This window comes from Garra rufa, chromosome 9, assembly GCF_049309525.1.
Source record: "Garra rufa chromosome 9, GarRuf1.0, whole genome shotgun sequence".
NCBI classification, from domain to species: Eukaryota; Metazoa; Chordata; class Actinopteri; order Cypriniformes; family Cyprinidae; genus Garra; species Garra rufa.
In genome coordinates this window covers 22,880,211-22,905,104 of record NC_133369.1, presented here as the reverse complement: position 1 = coordinate 22,905,104, position 24,894 = coordinate 22,880,211, and the positions used below count along the sequence as shown (strand labels likewise).

Genomic DNA, 24,894 nt, shown 5'->3' with positions numbered 1-24,894 from the left:
ACAAAATAATATGACTAAATATCACAAATTTATCAGTTATATATCAGTTTTATAACCAAAAATTGGTTTATCAGTACAGTACATATTTTTAACATATTCAAATCATTATTGAAAATAAATGCCTTCTTCATTACCAGAATATTTTTATCCTGACATTTGACCCTTGTGTTGTAAAACCTGTAAACAATGAGACAGCACCTAATAGCTGGCTTTGGGCTAAAACATACAATCAAAAACATATGATTCACTCTCAATCGCTCTGGTGTGTGAAAGACAGCTGTGGGTTCAGATGTGTTCAAATCTGCTGCACTCAATGAAATGACACAAAGTATCTATCAACACAGCTGCCATACATATAAACAAGGGGTGAGAAAAATACATGTGTGGAAATATATACAAATACACAAAATGCTGTCCAATCACAGACAAAATCTGCATATAGACAACAGGCAAGGCTACATTTCAGTTTGAATACACTCTTGTGTCTCTTCTAGGAAATGTTATATTCACTCAGATACACTGGAAGAAAACAGCAGACCTGAAACATAATTTGTTTAATTAAAATGTGAAAAGAGCGTAAAGACTCACACTTACGCAAATTAACAAACAAATTTTTTCACTGCGTATATTAGTTCCTCAAGGTCACACAAGGTGTGCCACTGTGTGTGTGTGTTCAAGTGAATGTGCTTGTCATGCATTTTGCTAGAGGCCATTTCAAGAGCTGCCACGGGAAGTTACAGACAGAGCAATGAGACGCTCAAAACTGGTCATTTTGTACCAATGGCTGAGCGCGACGCTTTACTAACGCTGCAGTAACGTTGTGACATGCAAGATCTATATTGCTAGACAGAACAAAAGCTGATGAAATGCCTTCCAAATTTTTCTTTTCTCAATTTCCCCTCGAGGATCGATAAAGCGTGACTGTCTGTTCACAAAGCAAGAGGCTGGAGCATACATGCATTACAACATAAGCATGATAAATCATTATATGTAAGATTATTAATGGCTGAAAATATGGTTGAGCACTCAAAGCTCAATCAATATTGTCCAGATCAATACAGGACAAGGGATGGAGGTAATGAAGAATAAAAAGAGACGTACTGAGGGATGAAGAGAGGAAGAATGAGCTGATGGAAAGAAATCAGACACAGTGATGTTGAAAGGAGAAAAATACTGAAGAATAAAACATATATAAGTACTGAGGAAGAAAAAAAAAAACAGCCTAACTCATTAAAATCCCCCCTTAGTGAAAATAACAAATACATTTTACATTTTTTGATTAATAGAAATAAAAAAACTGCATTTTTTTATTTGAACATCATTTGTATTTGAAATCTAAACATCTGCAAAAATGTACACGCATCCTTGTTAATTTAATGCATCCTTGCTGAATAAAAATATACATTTTAAATGGTAGTGTAACATTAATTATTAATGAAATGTTCCATGCAAACTGTTGGTAGTATTCGACTCTGCATAAGCCATGAAATCAGAGGGAAAAAAATGTTGCTTCTAGACCTCACAGTTCAGAAGTTATTAACGAAATATGAATGTATATTTGGCCTATTGGTGGCGCTAGAGACTTTGAGTTAGAGACTCCAAATTTGCTATGGTTAATATTGAGACTGTCTTCTATCTGTGTGCCAAATTTCATAACTTTCCCACAAGCGGTTCTATAGGCTGCCAGACTTCCAGAGTGGAAGAAGAAGAAATCCAACAGATACAATAGGTGCCTAAGAACCTTCAGTGCTTGGCCCCTAAAAAAGTAACTAGAAAAATGAAAACTAGGAAATATTTCTCTTGTGGTCTCAGACTTTGACACATTTGAGATTAAAAAACGTAACTTTAACTTAACTTTGCTCACCCTATGTCTTTCCAAACCTAGGAGTGTATAACTATTCTTTTTTTCCCCCATGGAACAAAAAAGGTGAACTTTTAAAGCAAAATTCTTGAGTCAGATTATTTTAATTAATTAGATCATCAAGATCACAAAATCAAAATGATTTGCTATGCTGAGATCAACTTTCCTACATTCTTAGTGATGGAAATGGAATAGAAAAATACCTATTAAATTTTGGTCTGTTCCTTACAAAAAGCTCCTGTAAGAATTCCGAAAACCACAAATCATATGGATGAGCTTTAAGGGATTGATACCTTTAAAGTTCTTCTTCATTCATTGTATCTGCATTGAAAAGAGCAAGTAGGATATGACTCACATTATGTATTCCATGGAGAGAGAAATAAAAAACTATGAAGGCCTGGACCAACACGAGGGAGATAGAATTTTTAATTTTGGGTCGAACTAATCCTTTAACACCAGATATAAGCAGGTATAAATCTCGACTGACCACTTGTGATCGAATCAGCGAGACAAATGTTAATTGCAGGTAAAAACAAGGCCATAAAGACAAAAAAGAAAGGAGCAAGAAAGGAAGAAAACAAAGTTAGCAAGAAACAGAGGGTGTTAAGGGAGGTAGTGAAGAATGGCACAAGTGAAAGAAAGAGAAAAGAGAGGTAGTGAGGTATGGAGGGGGAGGAGAGGTGGTTATTGAGGGATGGACGTGTAAAGAGTTGGACATTGAGCAGAAGGCAGAAAATCAATGGTGAATAGCGGCTAAAGTGGAATCTGAACTCTGCCTGAAGTCATAGAGTGTGACGGAGGAACGAGCCGAGAGTAAAGAACCGAGAGAAGGATGGAATGAAGGCAGAAAAAAGGCAATATGAGCGCAGACACAGAAAACAAATCCACAGCAGGCAGAGTAGCCACAAGCTAATTAAAATCAGAGGAGCAGGGGAAATCAATCGATTCAGGAGAAAAATCGAGGCTGTAATCAAGAGATTAGCTCAGGAGCCATCAATTTCACAACAACTTGCTAATGACCACTAAAGAAGAGGGATGAAACTGGAAATTTAGAAATATATGGAAATACTTGCAGAGTTGCAATCCACAGCCGTTGGGCAACAGCTAATAACATTTCTAAGTCCTAATTTTAGATATCTCAAATATGTAATTATGTATCTATTAAAACACTTTTTTGTAATGACTTTCTTCTAAAAAAAAAACACACTGTAAAATGTTTTCACCAGTTTCAATTTTAAAACTTAAGTTTAGCAGCTGCCTTAAAATGTTAAGTTAAATCAACTTAAGTCATTTAAACCCACGAGTTAAATCAACAAATTTTTATTGTAATAAGTTAAAATTACTTGTAGTTTTAAGCTGATTTAACTTAAAAACTTAAAGAAGTCACTTTCAGAACAAAAATTTAATGTTTCAGATAACATTCTTATCCCCTTGTCATCCAAGATGTTCATGTCTTTCTTTCCTCAGTCATAAAGAAATTATGTTTTTTGAGGAAAACATTTCAGGATTTCTCTCTATATAATGGATTTCTATGGTGCCCCCGAGTTTGAACTACCAAAATGCAGTTTAAATGCAGGTACAAAGGGATCTAAATGATTCCAGTGGAGAAAGAAGGGTCTTATCTAGCAAAACGATCAGATATTTTTTAAAAACATTTACAACTTACATACTTTTTAATCTCAAACACTTGTCTTGCCTAGCTCTAAGTGAACTCTGTATATTCCAGTTATGTCGAAAAACTCCCATCTCATTTTCTCCTCCAACTTCAAAATCGTACAACATTGCTGCAAAAGTACCAACCCAGTGTTTACAAAGTGAACGTGCAAATAAGATCAAATACCCTTTACACAAAAAAGGTAAAACAGCGATGTAGGGCGATTTTGAAGTTGGAGTAGAAAATGAGATGGGAGTTTTTCGACATAGCCTAACTGTCATGAACCGGAATACACAGAATACACACAGAGCTAGACAAGATGAGCATTTGAGGTTAAAAAGTATATAAATCGTATTTTTTTTTTTTTAGAAAATAACCAATCATTTTGCTATATAAGACCCTTCTTTCCTTGGCTGTGATCGTTTAGACCCCTTTGAGGCTGCATTTTGGAAGTTCAAACTCGGGGGCACCATAGAAGTCCATTATATGGAGAGAAATCCTGAGAAGTTTTCGTCAAAAAACATAATTTCCTTACAACTGAGGAAAGAAAGACATGAAAATCTTGGATGACAAGGGGATGAGTACATTATCTGTAAATGTTTGTTCTGAAAGTAAACTACTCCTTTAAGGCAGCTGCTTAACTTAGTTTTTTTAAGTTAAATCTGGTGAAAACTTTTTACAGTGCAGAAGACGATATTTTTAAGATGTTTCAACTACTTTTAGCCAATGTAAGGTAATGTTCAAATCAACATTGGATCCTTCATGCCCATTATATGAGCTAAAAACACAGATACATTTTTCAAAATATATTTTTTTTGTATGAAAATAGATTTTTTAGGTTTAAAGAAAAATTTAACTCAAAAACTAAAATGTCCTTACCCTCAGGCCATCCAAGATGTAGACAAGTTTGTTTCTTCTTTAGAACAGATTTAGAGAAATGTAGCATGACTTGCTCACCAATTGATCCTCTGCAGTGAATGGGTGCCGTCAGAATGAGAGACCAAAAAAGTAATAAAAACATCACAATCCACACAATTACATTAGTCTGGAGTCTTCACATCTTGAGAAGCAAAAAGCTGCATGCTTGTAAGAAAACAAAACATTAAGGCGTTCTAAAATTAAACCCTCACCCCCCAAAATTCAATAATCTGTAGTCCATAATCTATAATAACACTTCCACCATCCCATATTGTACAAAATCTACTGACATATTTGTTAAAAACAGTTTTTGAACATGTTTGATCTATGCATATTTCTCTCCTGATTCAGACAAGACCAGTTTTCACTGGAGAAAGCAATATTATGGATAGAGGACTCATATTTTAAATGGAAGCAACAGTTTGAAGTTAAAAACATTTTAATGTTGGATTTGTTTCATACAAACACACAGCTTTTTACTTGAAATTACATTAATTGATGGACTGGAGTCAAGTGGATTGCTTGTGGATGTTTTATCAGATGTTTGAACTCTCATTTTGACGGCACCCATTCACTGCAGAGGGCGCACTGGTGAGCAAGTGATGCTCAATTCCTCCAAATCTGTTTCTGATGAAGAAACAAACTCATCTACACCTTGAATAGCCTGAGGGTGAGTCAATTTTCAGCAAATTTTCCAATTATTCCCATTTACAGAGAAATGATGCAGAAAATAAGACTATTTATGATGTTACTGAAACATTCTCTTCGCAAAGGTTGAAAAATGTAGATGATCAGAAGATTTAATAACAGTTTAGGCGATTCTATTACTAAAAGTTGAAAGGTTATCACTTTTAATACTGAGCAATACACTAGCAACTCATTCATAACTGGCAGTTATTTCCCAGCGCAGAGAGATGACCTTCTAAAGGGCTAATTAATAAATAATTACTGTTTGCTTTATTATGGTCATATTAATGACACAGCTAACAAAAGCTTGGCCAATATGGGGCACTGATTAAAGAGCAGATGAATAATTGAGACGTTAGCGAAGGTAATTAAATATTCACAGACTGAACCAAAGCCAAGAGCATGACTTTCAGGTCTTATTTACATATTTTGTCCTCATGAGCTAATTTTTTTCTCTCAAATTTCATTTAAAAAAATGTATAAAGAGCACAAACGGAGATTCTTCTTCACAGATTTAAACAGTTGACAAACTCCAAAGACTTTAAGAAGTCTTTAAATGACTTCTTTCTTCTATGCATATTACAATTAATAAAAAAGGGAAAAAAAAAAAAAAGGAGATGCTTGCTGTTTGAGTGTATTTTGAAATGTGGTTTGTTCCTGTGATTTCGGGGCTGAGTTTTTGGCTTCATTGCTCCAGTCAAATGATCCTTCAGAAATTTTGATTTATATATATTATGATCATGAATATTATGATTTGCTGCTCAAGAACATTTATTATTATGTTAAAAAGAGCATTTTCAGGTTTCTTTGAAGAATAGAAAGTTTGAAAGAACAACATTTGTCTGAAATCGAAATCCTTCATAACATTATAAATGTCTTTATCATCACTTTTGATCAATTTAAAGCATCCTTAATAAAAGTATTCATTTCTTGTCATTTCCAAATTAAATATTGATAATAGTAATGGTGGATTTTCTTGAGCAGCAAATCCGCATATTTGAATGATTTCTGGGGAATTGTGACGGGAGTGGTGATGCTAGGGGGTTCAGCTTTGGAATCACGGGAGTGGAGTGCATTTTGAAATGTATTCAAATAGAAAACAGTTTTTTTTAAAAAGTAAAAATATTTCGGAATGTTAGTGTTTTTGCTGTACTTCAGATCAAATAAATTCAGGCTTGGTGAGCAGAAGAGTCTTCTTTAAAAACATTAAAAATCTTACTGTTCAAAAAAAAAAAAAAAAAAAAAAAAAAAGAAGTCTTTAAATTATGTAGATGGAGAGATGCTCTTAAATTACCCTCAAAAAAAAAAGCATAGGTTCATTATTAATTGTATATTTTTACTTCAAATTTTGATTAAAACATAACAGGCCCAAGATCCATGCGCACATGATGCTCGCAATGTTTTCAGCCTCTGCCGCCTCACAATATGAGTACATGCACACATAAACATAATCTCTAGAACTTCTTTGAGTCACATTTTTTTTAGAACAACTATCGTCATGTCATACACAAACTTAAAGGAGTAGTTCACTTTCAGAACAAAAATTAACAGATAATGTACTCACCCCCTTGTCATCCAAGATGTTCATGTCTTTCTTTCTTCAGTCATATGGAAATTATGTTTTTTGAGGAAAACATTTCAGGATTTCTCTCCATATAATGGACTTCTATGGTGCCCCTGAGTGTGAACTTCCAAAATGCAGCTTCAAAGGGCTCTAAACGATCACAGCCGAGGAAAGAAGGGTCTTATCTAGCAAAACGATGGGTTATTTTCTAAAAAAAATAATTACAATTTATATACTTTTAACCTCAAATGCTCGTTTTGTCTAGCTCGGCAAGACAAGCGTTTGAGATTAAAAAGTATATAAGTTGTAAATGTTTTTAGAAAATAAACCATTGTTTTGCTAGATAAGACCCTTCTTCCTCGGCTGGGATCATTTAGAGCCCTTTGAAGCTGCATTTAAACTGCATTTTAGAAGTTCAAACTCGGGGGCACCATAGAAGTCCATTATATAGAGAAAAATCCTGAAATGTTTGCCTCAAAAAACAATTTCTTTATGACTGACGAAAGAAAGACATGAACATGAAGAAAGGGGGTGAGTACATTATCTGTAAATTTTTGTTCAGAAAGTGAACTACTCCTTTAAAGGTCTTCACAGCAAACTGTCAAAATAAAAGTTTGGTTTAACTGAAAGAAACGGTAACAGAAAAATATTACTCAATGTAATGATAGTACTACTAATAACACAATTGTTATTAAAACATTATTTTATAAGGAATATTTACCAGAAAAATGTATATATATATATAAAAAAAAAAATATTTCTACAAAAAAAGGAAGGAAAGAAATTATTTTAATTATTAAAATTTAATAAAACCATTAAAATGGAATCCAGAAAAAAATGAATGGAAAACATAATTTGGTCAAAGTAAAACTTAATTTGAAAAAAAAAAAAAAAACATATTTCAAAGGGCCTTAAAAATGTAATATTTGTTAAACTTTTAATAAATTGCTGTTAAATCGTGTAAGTTTCATAATATATGTTTGTATTAATTTACTCCTTTATAAATGTGTTACTTTAATATTACATTTGTGCAGTCTTTTATGTATTTCTGTTTAATTCTTGCACTAATTTCTAAATTTATTTGTCATTTGTAATAATGAGAGGACATGGTCTTTAATACAGTAGCGCCTTTTTTTTTCCCAAATTCTGTTTTAAAATCCTTTTTTTTTTTCCATTTTAATGTTTCTGGATTCAGTTATTTTTTTCATTTTAATATTTCTAGACTGTTTTAAAATTATTTTATTTTTTCTAAAAATCCTTTTTTTCCCCATTTTAATGTTTCTGGATTCAGTTTTTTTTTTTCATTTTAATATTTCTAGACAGTTTTAATAGTTTAATTAAAAAAAAGAAACAAAAAGCATGAAAAAAAAATATGGGTGCTGAGACAGGGTCAGAGCTTGTATTGCGTCTCGTCTGGCTTCTTTAATTTAAAGGTTTACATGTCTGAGACCTTGAAAAGCCACTAGAATCGATAAGAGTACTGAGATAGATTTCTCCTGCTTTCCTATTGGCTGGTTATAACTACCCATCAATAGCGCATTCTGAAATAACATTAAGCAATGAAAGTCTATGTTTAACAGTCTCAAGAAGAGACATCCAGTATGGATCTAGAGGTATATGTGAGACAGCAGGTGCATCCACACTCTTTTCCAATAATTCATCTGACTACATCATCAAGGACGTAGTGAGGCATAAGAAAACCAAAGGCTGCAAGGTGAAGCAGAGGGAATGAAGGACGGATGACGATGAATCCATCAGAGAACAGCGAGAGAGATGTAGGGAATGAAAAGTGATGGAAGAGGAACAAAAGAGACTACATGCAGAGACAAAGGTTACTTCAGAAAGAACCAAAGTCCAGCGAAAAGCCTGAGGAAGAGATGGAAATGGGGAGAAAGAAGAAGAAGAAAAAGAAAAAAGGACAGGGGTTGGTATAAAAAAATAAAAATAAAAAAAAAAGCTATAGGTATTGTGGCACCTCAACCTGCAAGCTATTCCCGCTCTCGTTTTCTTTCAAACTTTGGCTTTCATTTTCCATTTCTATAGCACTCGGACACCAGCAGAGTTTGAGAAATTTCACAGTAGAAAAAGAGCTGACGGCATGCTGAGAGAGCCATGACAGATGGAAAAATGAGAAGGGACCAAGGGAGGAGTGGAGAAATCAGCCAGGTAGAAAATGTGTGTGTGTGTGTGTGTGTGCACTGTATGTGGGGGAGAATGAAAACCAAGCCAAGATGAAATCACATGGCCTCATCATTTCCAAAACAAGAGTGTGTGTGTGTGTGTGTGTGTGTGTGTGTGTGAGCTGTACCTTTTTGGCCTTGCTAAGGTACGTCCAAGCTGATTTTCTGAAGTTAACACCGTTGTTTGTCAAATCTTGTTTGTCCAGCTGCAAATAAAACAGCCATCCCAACAGATACCACACCTGAAACAGGAAGATAATACAATACATTAAAAATATATAAAATGAAAAATAGATATATATAATATAAAAATAAAATTAAATATACACACTAGCAGTCAAAAGTTTTCGAACAGTAAGATTTTTAATGTTTTTGAAGAAGTGACTTCCTTAACATTTGTTTGATCCAAATTACAGCAAAAAATTAAAATATTATAGCAAAATTTTGAAATATTTTTACTTTTTAAAATAATAATGTTTTCTATTTAAATATGTTCTAAAATGTAATTTATTCTTGTGATCAAAGCTAAATTATCAGCATCATTACTCCAGTCACATGATTATTCAAAAATCATTCTAATATGCTGATTTGCTGTTCAAGAAACATTTTATAATTATTTTTATTATTATAATCAATATTTAAAGCAGTTGAATAAAGGGTTTCAGGATTCTTAATTAATAGAAATATCCAAAGATTGGCATTTATCTAAAATAAAATGCTTTTTTTAACAATATACACTATACCATTCAAAAGCTTGCAGTCAGTATAATTTTTTTTCTGAGAAAATAAATTATAGAAATTTATATTTTGTAGCAAGGATGCTTTAAATTGATCAAAAGTGATGATAAAGACATTTATAATGTTACAAAAAAATTATATTTCAGATAAATGCTGTTCTTCTGAACTTTCTATTCATCAAAGAAACCTGAATATTTTATTCAGCTGTTTTCAACATTATAATAATAATAATAATAATAATACATGTTTTTGAGCAGCAAACCAGAATATTAGAATGATTTCTGAAGGATCATGTGACTGGAGTAATGATGCTAAAAATTCAGCTTTAAAACACAGGAAAAAAATTCTCTTAAACCAAATTAAAACATCTTTGGGGTAAGCTGTGTCTGTGGTTAAACTAAAAATAAAGCTATTAAATGCAGGTGATACTATTACAAATATTATCATTAAAATTGTTGACTATTTTTGAACTACGCACATATTTTCTGATTAATAAAACATTTTCTTGGCTGGTTTATTAAAATGAGAATGATCTGCAACAAACAGACTTTAGAATGAGTTATACAGTCGTGGCCAAAAGTTTTGAGAATTACATAAATATTGGAAATTGGAAAAGTTGCTGCTTAAGTTTTTATAATAGCAATTTGCATGTACTCCAGAATGTTATGAAGAGTGATCAGATGAATTGCATAGTCCTTCTTTGACATGAAAATTAACTTAATCCCGAAAAAAACTTTCCACTGCATTGTTAAGAAGGCTTCAGGGCGTCCAAGAAAGTCCAGCAAGCACCAGGATCGTCTCCTAAAGAGGATTCAGCTGCGGGATCGGAGTGCCACCAGTGCAGAGCTTGCTCAGGAATGGCAGCAGGCAGGTGTGAGCGCATCTGCACGCACAGTGAGGCCAAGACTTTTGGAAGATGGCCTGGTGTCAAGAAGGGCAGCAAAGAAGCCACTTCTCTCCAAAAAAAACATCAGGGACAGATTGATCTTCTGCAAAAAGTATGGCGAATGGACTGCTGAGGACTGGGGCAAAGTCATATTCTCCGATGAAGCCATTCATGTGTGGGGTTGCTTCTCATCCAAGGGAGTGGGCTCACTTACAATTTTGCCCAAAAACACAGCCATGAATAAAGAATGGTACCAAAACACCCTCCAACAGCAACTTCTTCCAACAATCCAACAACAGTTTGGTGAAGAACAATGCATTTTCCAGCAGGATGGAGCACCGTGCCATAAGGCAAAAGTGATAACCAAGTGGCTCGGGGACCAAAACGTTGAAATTTTGGGTCCATGGCCTGGAAACTCCCCAGATCTTAATCCCATTGAGAACTTGTGGTCAATCCTCAAGAGGCGGGTGGACAAACAAAAACCCACTAATTCTGACAAACTCCAAGAAGTGATTATGAAAGAATGGGTTGCTATCAGTCAGGATTTGGCCCAGAAGTTGATTGAGAGCATGCCCAGTCGAATTGCAGAGGTCCTGAAAAAGAAGGGCCAACACTGCAAATACTGACTCTTTGCATAAATGTCATGTTATTGTCGATAAAAGCCTTTGAAACGTATGAAGTGCTTGTAATTATATTTCAGTACATCACAGAAACAACTGAAACAAAGATCTAAAAGCAGTTGAGCAGCAAACTTTGTGAAAACTAATATTTGTGTCATTCTCAAAAATTTTGGCCACGACTGTACATTGGTATGTTGATTTCTTTATTTATTTATTCATATTTTTAAATGAAATGACAAATAAATCATTCCCATATTCCTCATTGATTCCAAATGTGCATTTTTGGAGTTACTCCAGGATCAGCGTTTGGGAACACTGGCCTATAGGATAAATTATGTCAAATCTGGCACATCTTACCCCACTCCAGCCTACAGTACATATAAAAGTAGGCAGAGACAGTCAGTCAGCCACTTGTAATTAACCAAACAAACCTAAAGCATTTCCTGTGCACTCTGTCAGTGCTATAAATATTTGATTTCAGGCAGGATTAAAATAACCTTATTTTGCGGCAAACAGAGAGGGAGAAACAAACAATCGGGCAGCTTTGTTTGTACCCTGAAAAATGAGAACACGGAATAAAGGGAAGTCAGACGCAAATGGGCTGTTGGGAAGAGAGTGTGTGCATGTTTTTGTTGTGCTGTGTTGAAGTGCTCTTCACTTTATCACCTACTGTTACACTATACCCTCCTCTGATGTCTCAATAACACACCACAGAGAGTTCAAACATCTCTCACTCCCACTCTCTCTGTCTCTTTCTCTTTCACACTCCCTGACTCTCCTGAGCCAAATGTTCGGAACACTCTGTAAGCGCTCTCAATCTGTCAGATATCTATTAGAGAGAAAGTGTGTGTGTGTGTGTGTGTGTGTGTGTGTGTGTGTGTGTGGGACTAGACTCGTAGTCTAAAGGTTGGAATCAAAGGAGTTTAATGGTCCAGTTCCGATTCCGACATATCAAAGGACTTCTTTAAATAGCTAGTAGAACTGGTGATAAAAAATCTAATAAAAATAAAATCAAATATTTTAAAATCATAAGTTTCATATTCATTTCTTTAATAATGTATTGACTTCAGTTTTGCTCATTAATTATATATCAACTCTCAGGATGTTGTTTGTACTGTATAAGTTATTTTTAATCAAGTCTGAAGAAAAGATCAAAATGCCTTCTAATTTAATAATGCTTTTTGTGCTTTTTGATGGTTTCTGCAAACCATCGTTTATGTGGCATCAGGGTTTAGGAAAAAGATGTGTGTGTCTGTGTGCTTGAATACATGTTTTATGGGTAAAAGGGATAGAAAATACAGTTTGTACATTATAAAAACCAAAGTATGTGTGTCAGGGTCAGAAATGCCACCAGAATGAACAAAAATGCCCTTTAAATTCAGGACAAAGTGGCCAAAAATCCTCCTGCACAATTAAACAATGTATTACGGCTGTTGTGATTAAAATGAAATGTGAAAATGAATGAAAAGCCAATCAATTCACAGAACTACATTTAGATTCACTCACACTGCATCAGTTTGCTTGTACGCACTGTTTTGTGCAATGTTGAACCTTATAACCAATCAAATGCATTTCTGTTGAACTTAGGAATACAATGGCCAATCAGAGGCGCTTAAATGTCGAAGCTGTCGATCATCATTAATGTCACGTGCTAGACTTGACTACCGTCATGGACTGACATGTTTGTCTGTGAAACCAGATTGTGACGTGCCCAAAACAAAACAAAAACGTTTTATATATTGATATTAATAATCATTAATACAATATAAATAGCAATAATCTACAATGATGATTTTTGTCATAATACTGCAACCCTATGAGTTCCTGCTTTTTACATGTATAATTTTGACACTATTATAAACAGTTTAAAATACTAATTAAAGTAACTGGGTAAATTTAAGTATTTTACACACGATTTTTATAATAAGGTTATAAAAACTGCAGCCATAAATGTAAAAAATATTGCCTCTTAATGAAAATTTCTGACCGTGGTGTGTGAGTGTGTGTGTGTTGGTCTGTCAAAATATGATGTCTCAGTATCTCAGTTTCAGCACTGTGTAATTTCCATAGCTAATAATGTAAAGTGAAGACCAAAGCACTTTCACACAAACAAACTACTGTTTCAGCAGGATACAACGCCATATATTATTAATCCAGCCGTCTGAGACAGTGAGCAATGCATCAAAAGCTGGTGTCAAACATCCTACCAGGTAGAGCTGCTAAGATGGGCCTGATAATACACAACCACTCCAACAGAAAAACCAACAGATTACAGATTACAATTTGAAATGTATTAAGTAGTGTAACTAATTGATTTACTTTATTAAAGTAATGTAACTGATTAAATTTGATTACCTTTATAAATTTCTCATTATTCATTTTGAAACATTTAAAACAGGGTTAACCTTACAGTAGTACCCAACAACACTGATTACTGTCAAACTTTTAAAATCCTTGAACTGAAAATCGGTTGAAATTTGTGGAATTACATTTAGATCCCCTCACACTGCTTTAGATTGCTTTTACGTGCTGTTTTGTGCATCAAATCACTTGAAAATCAGACGTTAGCACTTCTTCTGAGGATAAATACTGATTTAAAATCATAAGATACAGTTCAATAACTATGATACTAGATTTGGTTTTTGAAATCAAATCTTTGCATAGCTATAACAGGAAATCTAACAATGCCTTAATAAAAATAAAAAAAAGAAGCATATACATAAAACCAAACAGGAAATAAAACAGTTATCAAATAAGCATGTGTCCTACTCTGTGTCCTAAACTCCTGAAACTCTGGTGTTTATTTGGCATATTTACATATTTTAGAACAGTCAATGCAATTTGAGAAAGAAATCAATTAAATCTTTGTGTGTGTGGGGAAATTTCCGGACGTAAACCCCTCTGTAATTGTTTTTTCCTCAGTAACTGTAACAGATTACAGTTACATTAATTTTGTAATTAAATTCTGTATCTCCATTACATGTAACTACACTGTAAAAAGATTTCACCAGTTTCAACTTAAAAACTTAAGCTTGGCAGCTGCCTTATAATTTTAAGTTAAATCAACTTAAAACTACAAGTCATTTCAACTCACGACAATAAAATTAGTTAAAATGATTTGTACTTTTAAGTTGATTTAACTTAAAATGTTAAGGCAGCTGCTGAACTTAAGTTGAAACTGGTGACAACTTTTTACAGTGTAGTTAGTCCCCAACACTGGTTATAAGTCATTTACTGTCCTTTTTAACATTGTATCATCTCAGTCTGGTATAATTAATTTAGATTACTCCAACTTTTTATAACTGGCTAACTTGTGAAATAAGTAAAATCACTACTTCCATTTAAAAAAGATCATAAAAAAACTAAACACATACCTCCACAACTTCGTCATCCTCCTCCAGAAGGTCCTCCAACACCTCTGTGGCCATCTGGAAAAAAGAAAACAGCTCTTCATTTATTGAAATATGACATGTAACTTCTGGAAAGTGGACTGATTTTTAAGTCCAAATAATTCTACTGCTCAAAAGTCAAGAGACAAAGTTATTTTTTGCATATAAATAAATTGCATTGAGAGATTATTTACATGTCATTAAACACACTCTGCACGCTCTGCATTTATTTAGCATTTCCCATTATTTTTAATGGTGATTTTGTTTATTAAATCAGCATAAATTATAGATAATGGTGACATTTGTCACTACTGCCTTTAAAATGAAATTTAAATAAATATATTTTTTTGGCATTATGCTAATGAGAATCGTGAGTCAGTGCAAAAAATGTTAATGGTCCTAAAAAGTGGCTTTATTTGGGGGTAAACCTCGCAGTAGGGCTGGGCGATTCTTTCGATTTATTCGAATATATATATATATATATATATATATTTGCATATCAGGGCTATAGAGTGTGACCTAATTTCTCAATGGTGCGACTGGTACGACCAGCCGTTCAAGGGCAAAAAAAGGACTATGAAAAAAATATTTAGGAGCACCATGTGCGACTGACCCGACCAGCATATTTGTATTTGCGCTGAGTGGAGCTTCAAAGGTTTCTATGTGTTTTGCACGTTGACTAATGTATCTCAAGTGTAGAGAGAGTGTAAATAAGAGACTGAATGGGCAGTAGCTTTGTTTATTATAATAGAGCTTTGTGAGACTGCGAACTAAGATGAGTGACAGCTTTTAATCATTTTTAAGGGAGTTTGTAAACGAGATATTGATTTATTACAACAGTTAAATAAACAAGAAGTTATTATTAAGTGACTTACATTGTCTGACTATAACACTATTGCCTGATTTTGCTCTATTTCGTCGTCAAAAGTGGTCTGAAACAAGTCACAGCTGAGCCGCTGCGCACCTCCATTCAAACACAGCGGTGTTTCGTTTATGAATGAACGTGCGTTTTTAAACTAATCTAGTGAAATGATTCAATTTCCCATTCATAAAGAGTCACTTGCTTTATTCTTGAATGAACCATCCGTTCAAACGAATCAAATGAATATGATTCAGTAATTAAATCAGTGTCTTACCACCACCTGCTGGCAGATCGTTTCAGTTATTTAAATCATTTAATATTTCTGTGTTCAAAATTGTATATTTTTGTATACGATATAAGTGCAAGAGAAAAGCATGGAAATATATATTTTCCTCCCATCTCATATTTATTTGTCTTACAAACATTTACTGTTTCCGGTATGAAAAAGCGATCACTGATGCAGTTGCAATGTACGTTGCAAAATATATGGTGCCCATATATATTGTGGAAAAGCTGGGGTTTCTTTACATGCTAAAAGTAGTGTTGGGGGGGGAATCGATATAAATCGTAAATCAGATTTTTTGTGAAAAATTGGGGATTTTATTTTTAGGCCATATCGCCCAGCCCTACCTCGCAGTAGGTTTTTTTTTTCTTTCTTTTTTTTACTGTAATAATCTGAATCATAGTCAAGTGTAGTAACTGGATCTGTGAAGTCGATTTATGTTTGGCTTATGGTCAACAACACTCTTTTTGCTGAACTTTAATTAAGTATTGCTTGCGCTCTGCTAGCCGGTTCTCAAGGGAGAGAAAAGTGCTTATAATTTAATGATTTCTTTACTGCATTATCACCTCAGTTCTTATGTTAATTTGTTAAACACCGTCTTTATCTCTCCTTTGAGAGCTTGAGATCTTCATTTCCCTGATCGGTGTTATTGATCTATCCGCTGTCAGCCCCTGCCTATCAGCTTAACCCATTCACCCAGAGTGTTTTAATTAAGCGTCATCAATACATCAGATCAAGAGCCGATAAACAAGGTCAATTAAACTCGAATATTCAGCCATAAAGACACTTCAGTTCAAAGTCCTTGAGCTTCAAATCACACACAGATGAGAGCTGTAATCAACAGCACAGCGCTTATGAATCGTGACCGTACAATGCGACACAAGCTAACACTCAACTCTGTATTGTACATTGATTTTTGGTTCACAATAGCAAGTGCAGATTTTTCCTCCACAAAAACATTCAGATCTGCTACAGAGTGCGATTTTTAGACTTTCCAACTGTTGAAACACGCTAAAGCTCCTTGTACATTTCTCCTGATCGATATCCTGAGACAGGCTCTCTTGTTATTCCCTCAGGAGGGTCACGGCTTTGGCCAGGGGCCACGGTGACCCCTTAAGCCTCTGTGAACTCAGATGTCAGCCACTCTCAGCATCCCGCTCTCCTCTCGTCCCGCCACACTCACGCCATCCATTTCAACCAGGGCCACAGAGTCAAGATCAAGCTCTCATATATGTACGCGCTGAAAGGGAGGGGGAGAAAGAGAGACGGGAAAGTGAGAAAGAGAAAGTAAAGCAGGAGAAAAGTGAGGACGGATAGAGCACATCGCTCGATGGATACGTAATTTAAGGGACTGACCAACCAATTTACGATCCTGCAAGGCCATAAAATTCAGCCTGGACTTAATAATAGCACATTTAATGTGACACCTCTGACAATTCCAATCTAGCACAACCACACTCGCCCGCCTATCTGTATCTGCTTTTGTGTGTGTGTGCGTGCGAGCGACTGTGCATGGCAGAAAGACAGACTGCGTGCAGGAGAATTTATACTTCTAGCCAGGCTGTGTGAACGCAGAATACACACATACTCGCTTTCGCACCCGAATTTTATAGTCACACCGTTTATCAAAGGCAACATGGCTGCCACTGGGAGCTAAAAACTTCACTTATATTTAGCCTTTTGGAATGAGGAGGAGCTGAGATAATTACTTTAGGGATTGATGCTCATGTTCGCTCTCGCTCCTTAGCCGCATATCACTCCTCGATGCTGTCTCAAAGCTCTCAGCAACAGATAAAAGGGACGGATAAAGTCAAATGCTCAGCCCAGAGGAAAACTGCTATGGGTTACGTGGGATTCTCCATTTAAGAAGTTCAAATTGAATGCATAAATCTGCTTGAATGCTTCTTAGATACATACACGATTACGGACGTCTGACAGCAGCTGGCGGACCAGGAGTTGGTAACGTGCCCGAACCCCTGTGGAGGTGTACAGCCCCTGGCAGTGTCGGCGGTAACGCAGTCTATCTGATGAAGACACTCAAGAGAGCTTTAAAAGAAAATAAACGTTTGAAGCAACTGTGAAAAAAATAATACCTTTAGATTACATCTACACATTATGTGCAAATCTTTAAAGGGACTCAAAGACTGAGGACTGTTTGCATACAAAGAAAGTAAATGGTGACTATGTATTTTCAAGCTTTAAAAGTGGCAAAAAAGGACCATAAATATGAGATATATTGCAAATAGGGCTGGGTGATATGGCCTAAAAAAGCATCTAAAAGTACTACTTTTTTTTAAGGACTTCTGTCAGAGATCTCACTTATGGTTTGATGTTTTCTACTGTTCAAGAAAAAAAAAAAAAGATTTGTGAAACCGCTCCGAATCAAATGATTCGCAATCCGCGCTTCTAATTTCCAATCTAAGTAAAAGATTTGTGAACCTGTTCCGAAGTTCTGATCTGAATCAAATAATTCTCAATCCATGCTCCTAGGTTCCGATCTAAAGTAAAAGATTTGCAAACCCGCTCCAAAGTACTGACCTAAATCAAATGATTCACAATCCGCGCTCCTAGGTTTCCGATCTAAAGTAAAAGTTTAACGAACCAACTCTGAAGTTCTGATCTGAATCAAATGATTTGCAATCCGCGCTCCTAGGTTTCCGATCTAAAGTAAAAGTTTAACGAACCAACTCTGAAGTTCTGATCTGAATCAAATGATTTGCAATCTGCGCTCCTAGGTTTCCGATCTAAAGTAAAAGTTTAACGAACCAACTCTGAAGTTCTGATCTGAATCAAATGATTTGCAATCCGCGCTCCTAGGTTTCCAATCTAAAGTAAAAGTTTAACGAACCAACTCTGAAGTTCTGATCTGAATCAAATGATTTGCAATCTGCGCTCCTAGGTTTCCGATCTAAAGTAAAAGATTTGCAAACCCGCTCCAAAGTACAGACCTAAATCAAATGATTCACAATCTGCGCTCCTAGGTTTCCGATCTAAAGTAAAAGAATAACGAATCAACTACGAAGTTCTGATCTGAATCAAATGATTTGCAATCCACGCTCCTAGGTTCCGATCTAAAGTAAAGGATTCGCAAACCTACTCCGACGTTCCGAACTAAATCAAATGATTTGTTATCCACGCTACTATGTTCCGATCTAAAGTAAAAGATTTGCGAACCTGCTCTGAAGTTCCGATCTGAATCAAATTATCTGCAATCCACGTTCTAAAGGTGCGTTCACACCGGACGCGAATGAAGCGGCAAGCACGAGTGATTTACATGTTAAGTCAATGCAAAGACGCGAATAGCCATCCTGCGGCGCGAAACGCGCGAATGAGGCGGCGCGAAACGTGCGAATAGCGCGAATGGCGCGGCGCGCATTGAGCGTTTCAAGCGATTGCCGAGTTCAAAAATCTGAACTTTGGCGAAAATCCGCGCCGCGTTAACCAATCAGGAGCTTGCTCTAGTAGTGACGGAGGCAGAAATCCGAAACAACAATGGCGGACAAAATCACCGTTGCTGTTTGTGGTTCCTCGGAGCTGTACGATACATCTTTGGACTTTTGTAGAAACAGGAATAAAAGGGATCTTGCTAGGAATAAAGTGAGTGAAGAGGTCGGACAATCTGGTTAGTTTTAAAAAAACGCTCTTTACTCAATTTGACCTACATATACATACATATTGAGACTACAAGCAAGCTAAAGCTGGCAAATTGAGCTCATTTACCTATTTTACAACTACTTTCCCGCTGACGAGTGGCAGAAGCCCCTCCCTTGACGCGAATTCGCGTCTGTTGTGAAGAAAATGTCACGCGCGAATGACGCGAATTTTACCGCGTGAATGGCGCGAGTAAACTCAAATGTTCAAGCGTTCAACTACGCGCAAGTGGCGTCCGGTGTGAACGCACCATTAGGTTCTGATCTAAAGTAATAGATTCGCGAACCCGCTCCGAACTTCCGATTTAAATCAAATGATTTGTGATCCACGCTCCTAGGTTTTAATCTAAAGTAACAGATTTGCGAACCCACTTCAAAGTTCTGATCTAAATTAAATGATATGCGATCCACGCTCTGAAGTCCTGAACTGAATAATGTTTCGTGAACCATCATTTCAGATCAGGACTTGGAGCGCGGATCATGAATCATTCTATTTCGTGGAATGATTCAAGAACTCGCTCTGAAGTTCCGATCTTAATTAAATGATTCACGATACAAGATTTAAAGCCCAATCTGAATCAAATGATCAAATTGGAGTGCTTTGAAACTGTAAAATCATGTTGCGACGCAATGTTTTTTTTAAATCATTACAAGCAATGTTGAAACTCAAAAATAAATGGCTCTTTTATTTTTATCTGGTTTTTGCTAGTAAATCGCTTGAAATTAAAAGAAGTCAGGAGTTTAAATGAATCGCCTTTGTGACTATCTTTGTGCACAGTATCTCTTCTGTTTGCCAGCACTGTTTCATCTTTGTTTCTTTACTGAATTCAAGCATTTGACATTGCGTCTCACAGCGCTTGTTTAGTGGTTATGAGACTGAGACTCATCAGCGACTAAACGCATCTGCTTTAGTAAGATTGCACTGCCGTTTAAACTTTAAACTGAGCGGATCAACAGTCAAATAGTAACTTCTAATTTTGCTTTGTTTGGAGACACTCAGTTGATGGGTTCAAAAGAGGTATCTACTTATAAATCAGACTAAGAGTGCTTTGCAAATGGAAGAACTTCTGCTCATCATAAAGCTCCACTGAAGGTCTTCTAAATTTGAAGGATCCTTAGTAGGCGGTCTTTGCTTTGTGCCCTTTATTCTGCCTGTTTTGAAGGAGGCAACAAGTGTATCCTTCACATCCTTCAATCGCCTGTGATCCTTTGCAATGATTCTATTTCACAGGAATTAATTAGCTGAAAACAAATTTGCACTGAGCTTGTTCAACTTTATTATGTCATGCAAAAATGTCATGATTTTGGAGGTGAAGGCATTATGTTTTCTTTTGATTGGCTGTAAATGAATCACATAATGCTAAACTGTCCGTAATATAAACCATTGGAATTCCACAGATGGTTGTCATAACCTGTACAGCATTAATAGAGTCAGATAATTTAAAAATGTTCAATATAAAGTACTCTTCACATTATAATTGTAATAGTATCGTGCTGTGACCGTGAAAACATTTGTGACATAGCCACGTGCACTTACTGCACCGTCTCAAACTAGCGTTTAATGCTGAAAAGGACTCTAGCCTTGAAGCCTCAGAAAGACTGGACCAAGAAGGACACATCCTCACCAGGATGCACCCAACATTTCTTGCACCACATGCTTTTGATTCACTAAAAAGAACTAGTTCATGAGTCATCTGATTGTGAATCAGATCTTGGTATGTTAAGAATTCAGCACACACAATTAATGGAAAACGGCATGATACATATATAGTGCTTTTTTAATTTTTGAAGTTTGATAGCCTGTGGTCACCATTCACTTGTAAAAAAAAATAAAATAAGAGCACTTTTGTCAAACATATCTGCTTGTGATCTAGTGAAGAGAGTATGTTATGACGGAAAGCTTTTTTTTTTTAAATCCATTCTTTCACGAAGAATTATCCTAAATTTTAATAAATACCTTTCTTTGAACTCCTCTTTTGTTGGTCTGAATAGGAAAAGCTGTGAAATGGAAATGTTGAATAACCCTATTGTATTTTGTGGGGCTGTAATTGTCAGGTCAAATAAAGGCGTTGTCTGAATGAGCCTGGAATCATAGGAATGCAGCCATTAATATTAATACGTTCACACTCAGGAGGAGGCCTGTTCATTGAAAAGTGATTATTTTTTCTTTCAACCCCTGCTTATGGCTCCTCATAACTCCTATCGTTTTTTCCTTTCCTATTTGCCCGAATCTCTTTGTATCCTAAATTGCACATCCATTTGTGTTTAGCCTCACTAGACGTGATAAAACTTTACCATATTTATTCATTATATACTCACACACTTTGCATACATACTGTGCATATACATTATATATAGATGCTTAAGTCATCCACATGATAAGCTACCTTAAATGTATAAACTGGCTTTCTTTGCCTTTAAATTAAAACATACATGAAGAACTTATTATTCAAACATTACAAAAAGCTTGGTCATAAACCACAAATCTGTTAAATTAAACAAACTTTCACACTCAAGATTCAGTATGAAGCATCCTAGGGTGCTCCATGAAGTTTTGTAATTCTAGAGAATATATTTAATAATCCATCACTCTCAAAGGAAAATGGTCTAACAAAATGAAAATATCCCAACTGTGCAAAAGATTCAATTGTAGGCACGACAATGTCTGTGGAGATGCATTTAGAGGCAATTATATTTTTGAATCAAACTGTTCATGAGGAAAAAGTCCTTCAAATTCATTCAATGACCTTTCCAGTTTGCCAAAAAATTTGTTTTGAGTCTTGCTCAGTGCCGTTTTGTTAGCAAGTACCTCTAAATGAGATCCAGTGCTGAGCTATCTTGTTTTGGGTCTGACCAAGTTTAAGCACCCTAAGCAATTTTTTCCCACAGACAAAGCAAATTTTTGACATTTTCCTCCAATTTTCAACTGCTGAAATTTTACCAAGAACAGAAAAATCACAACAATCACCGATAAATCAATGAACTGTTAAAGATCCACCGAAGTGCTTTGAAACACGCATCGATATTCTGTGCTGGAAGACAGGGCAGAAAATATCAAGCAGTCCCACCCCCTTTTTTAAATATTATATCATAGCCGTTGAGCTCTGTTAAGCTGCACTAGAGCAGGTTAAGTGCACGCTGTATGCAAAACCAGACTTTATTTACCTCACTGAAAAGCATAGTTACTGTTACTGTGAGTCCAAGTTTTAATTCCCTATCCCCTATATAGTGCGCAATACAGAAACATACAGAAAAAAATAATTCTGTGAATGAGTGACCGATTTCAGACGCAGCTTTAGTGTCTATTTACAGTGTATGGTGCAGGACACTTTGTATTCATCTGAAGCGCAGGGTGATGTCATCAAAATCATTGATCCATATGGTTACAGTCTATCTTATAAATGTTTTTTGAAGCACACTAGTTTATAGACAACTTTAAGGCTAATATTTTCATCCTAAAAGCCAAAAAACTTCAATTTTTATTTCATGGGGACTTTAAAGTATTATGAGTTACTGTGAGTCCAAGTTTTAATTATAAAACTAATTTAATCCCATTAATCCCATTCCATAATAAAATACGCTGAAAAACACTGCATATCCAATAGACTACTTGCAAACAAATAAATAATTCTCATCAAAATAAAAATGTTGTTATTATTTACTCACCATAATATCATAGACAACCTTGGAAAATGAATGTTTTGAGATGCCAAACAAATATATTCTTTTCCACTGCTGTCTACTGTAGTATAATCTATTTCCTGTAAACCCAGCGTAAAAAAGTGCGCGCGCGCACACACACACACACACACACACACACACACACACACACACACACACACACACACACACACACACACACAGTTGCTTTAAAGGATAAAATCACTTCCAGATCTTTGTCTTTCTTTTTTTCAAAAAGCAACTAAGGTTTTTGAATAAAACATTCCAGGATTTTTCTCCATATAGTAGACTTCAATGGGAACCAATGTGTTGAAGGTCCAAACTGCAGTTTTAATGCAGCTTCAAAGGGCTCTGCACGACCCCAGTCGAGGAATAAGGGTCTTAACTAGCTAAACAATCTGTTATATTATACTCTGTATTATACTCTTTTTAACCACAAATTCTCGTCTTGCAAAAGCTCTGCATCCACAACTTCACACATTACGTAATCACGTTGGAAAGTTCCCAGTGCTTACAAAGCGAACGTGCAAAGAAAGTCGAAAACCCTTTTTTTTTTTATTCTAGAAGTGAACCAATCCTTCAAATGTCCATCAGATAGTCTCTTCCAATCTAAACAGGGTGATTTACATTCAGAATAAACTGCAATGTGGACCAGACACTACACCTCAAATAAAAAGTTTAGAAAACTTCAGAACCCACCCCCGTCATGTTTGGTTAGATTAAAACTAACTCTGGTGCGATTGCTCTGTTAGTGCAGTTCATTTGAGTAACTGTGAACGCTGCCATCCAAAACCCTGGTGCGCACTAAACAAGCGGGCCGGGACTGCTAAAAAGATGGGTCTCGGTCCACTTCCAAATGAACTCTGGTGCGGTTCAACGTAAATATGAAGTAATGACAAAATGTGATGCTATGCAAAATGATTTCATGAAGGGAACAAGCGGTGTATCCAAAACAAAATGAGTAGAGGGCAACAAGGAGGTAAAGTGCCTTTTATGAGCTCTTTGTGGTGAAAATAAAATCATATACACGCAAAAATGAGCATGCTTAGTCCAGCAGGTGGCATTTAGGTACACATTCGACTTAAAGGAGAAGTCCACTTCAAGAACAACTATTTACAAACAATTTACTCATCCCCTTGTCATCCAAGATGTTCATGTCTTTCTGTCTTCAGTCGTAAAGAAATTGTGGTTTTTGAGGAAAGCATTTCAGGATTTTTCTCCATGTAATGCCCCCAAATTTGAACTTCCTAAATGCAGTTTAAATGCAGCTTCAAAGGGCTCTAAAGCAGTGCTGAGGGTGTATGACATCAAAGTACCCATTCACTGATCTTCGAAATATACGTCATTCAACCTGAATGTATCATGCCTTTAGGTTCGCTGTTAAAAATGCCAGCGTGAACACTAAGCGGACCAGGACCAAATGTATCATTTTCTTTTTTAGTCCGGACCAAAAGATATGAAACAAACCGAACTACAAGTGTGAACACACCCTTAAAAGAAATATTTGAAAAGACTCAAACAAATGATTGCTAACGATCAAAACAAATCTACTCTAGGCTGTTCTAAATTCAAGTGCCATTCAACACTTTAGGGTCGACACTCAGAAAGAAAAACAGGCTTTAATTTACACAAAAATGAGGAGTGCTGGGATTAAACTGTGTAATTAAGAGTTTAATGATGTAACAGGCTGTTAAGTGTTGTAAGTTAATGGTATTGATTCTGATTTTTGAAGCCTTTACAATAACTGCGCTACTGATCTCATTGAGGTAAACAGCTCCCGTAGAGAAGCACTGAATTTCCCATGGCTTAATTAAGCTGCAAAATATAAGAATTACAAATTCTCAGTAACTGATGCAAGACAACATGAGTGATACTGTGTTAAAGGACATGCGTAAGCGACTAAAAGGCCAAATCACAAGAA

At 35.7% G+C, this 24,894-nt stretch overlaps 1 protein-coding gene across 1 annotated transcript in view; it reads right to left on the bottom strand.

Annotated features, from left to right (window-relative positions):
* Positions 1 to 24,894, bottom strand: part of LOC141342851 (uncharacterized) — a 168,452-nt gene that overhangs the window by 12,667 nt on the left and 130,891 nt on the right. The window contains exons 9-10 of the mRNA XM_073847416.1: positions 14,483 to 14,536; positions 8,993 to 9,106 (exon numbers count right to left, since the gene is read on the bottom strand). Coding sequence (XP_073703517.1) covers positions 8,993 to 9,106; positions 14,483 to 14,536 — 168 coding nt within the window. The remainder of the gene's footprint in view (positions 1 to 8,992; positions 9,107 to 14,482; positions 14,537 to 24,894) is intronic.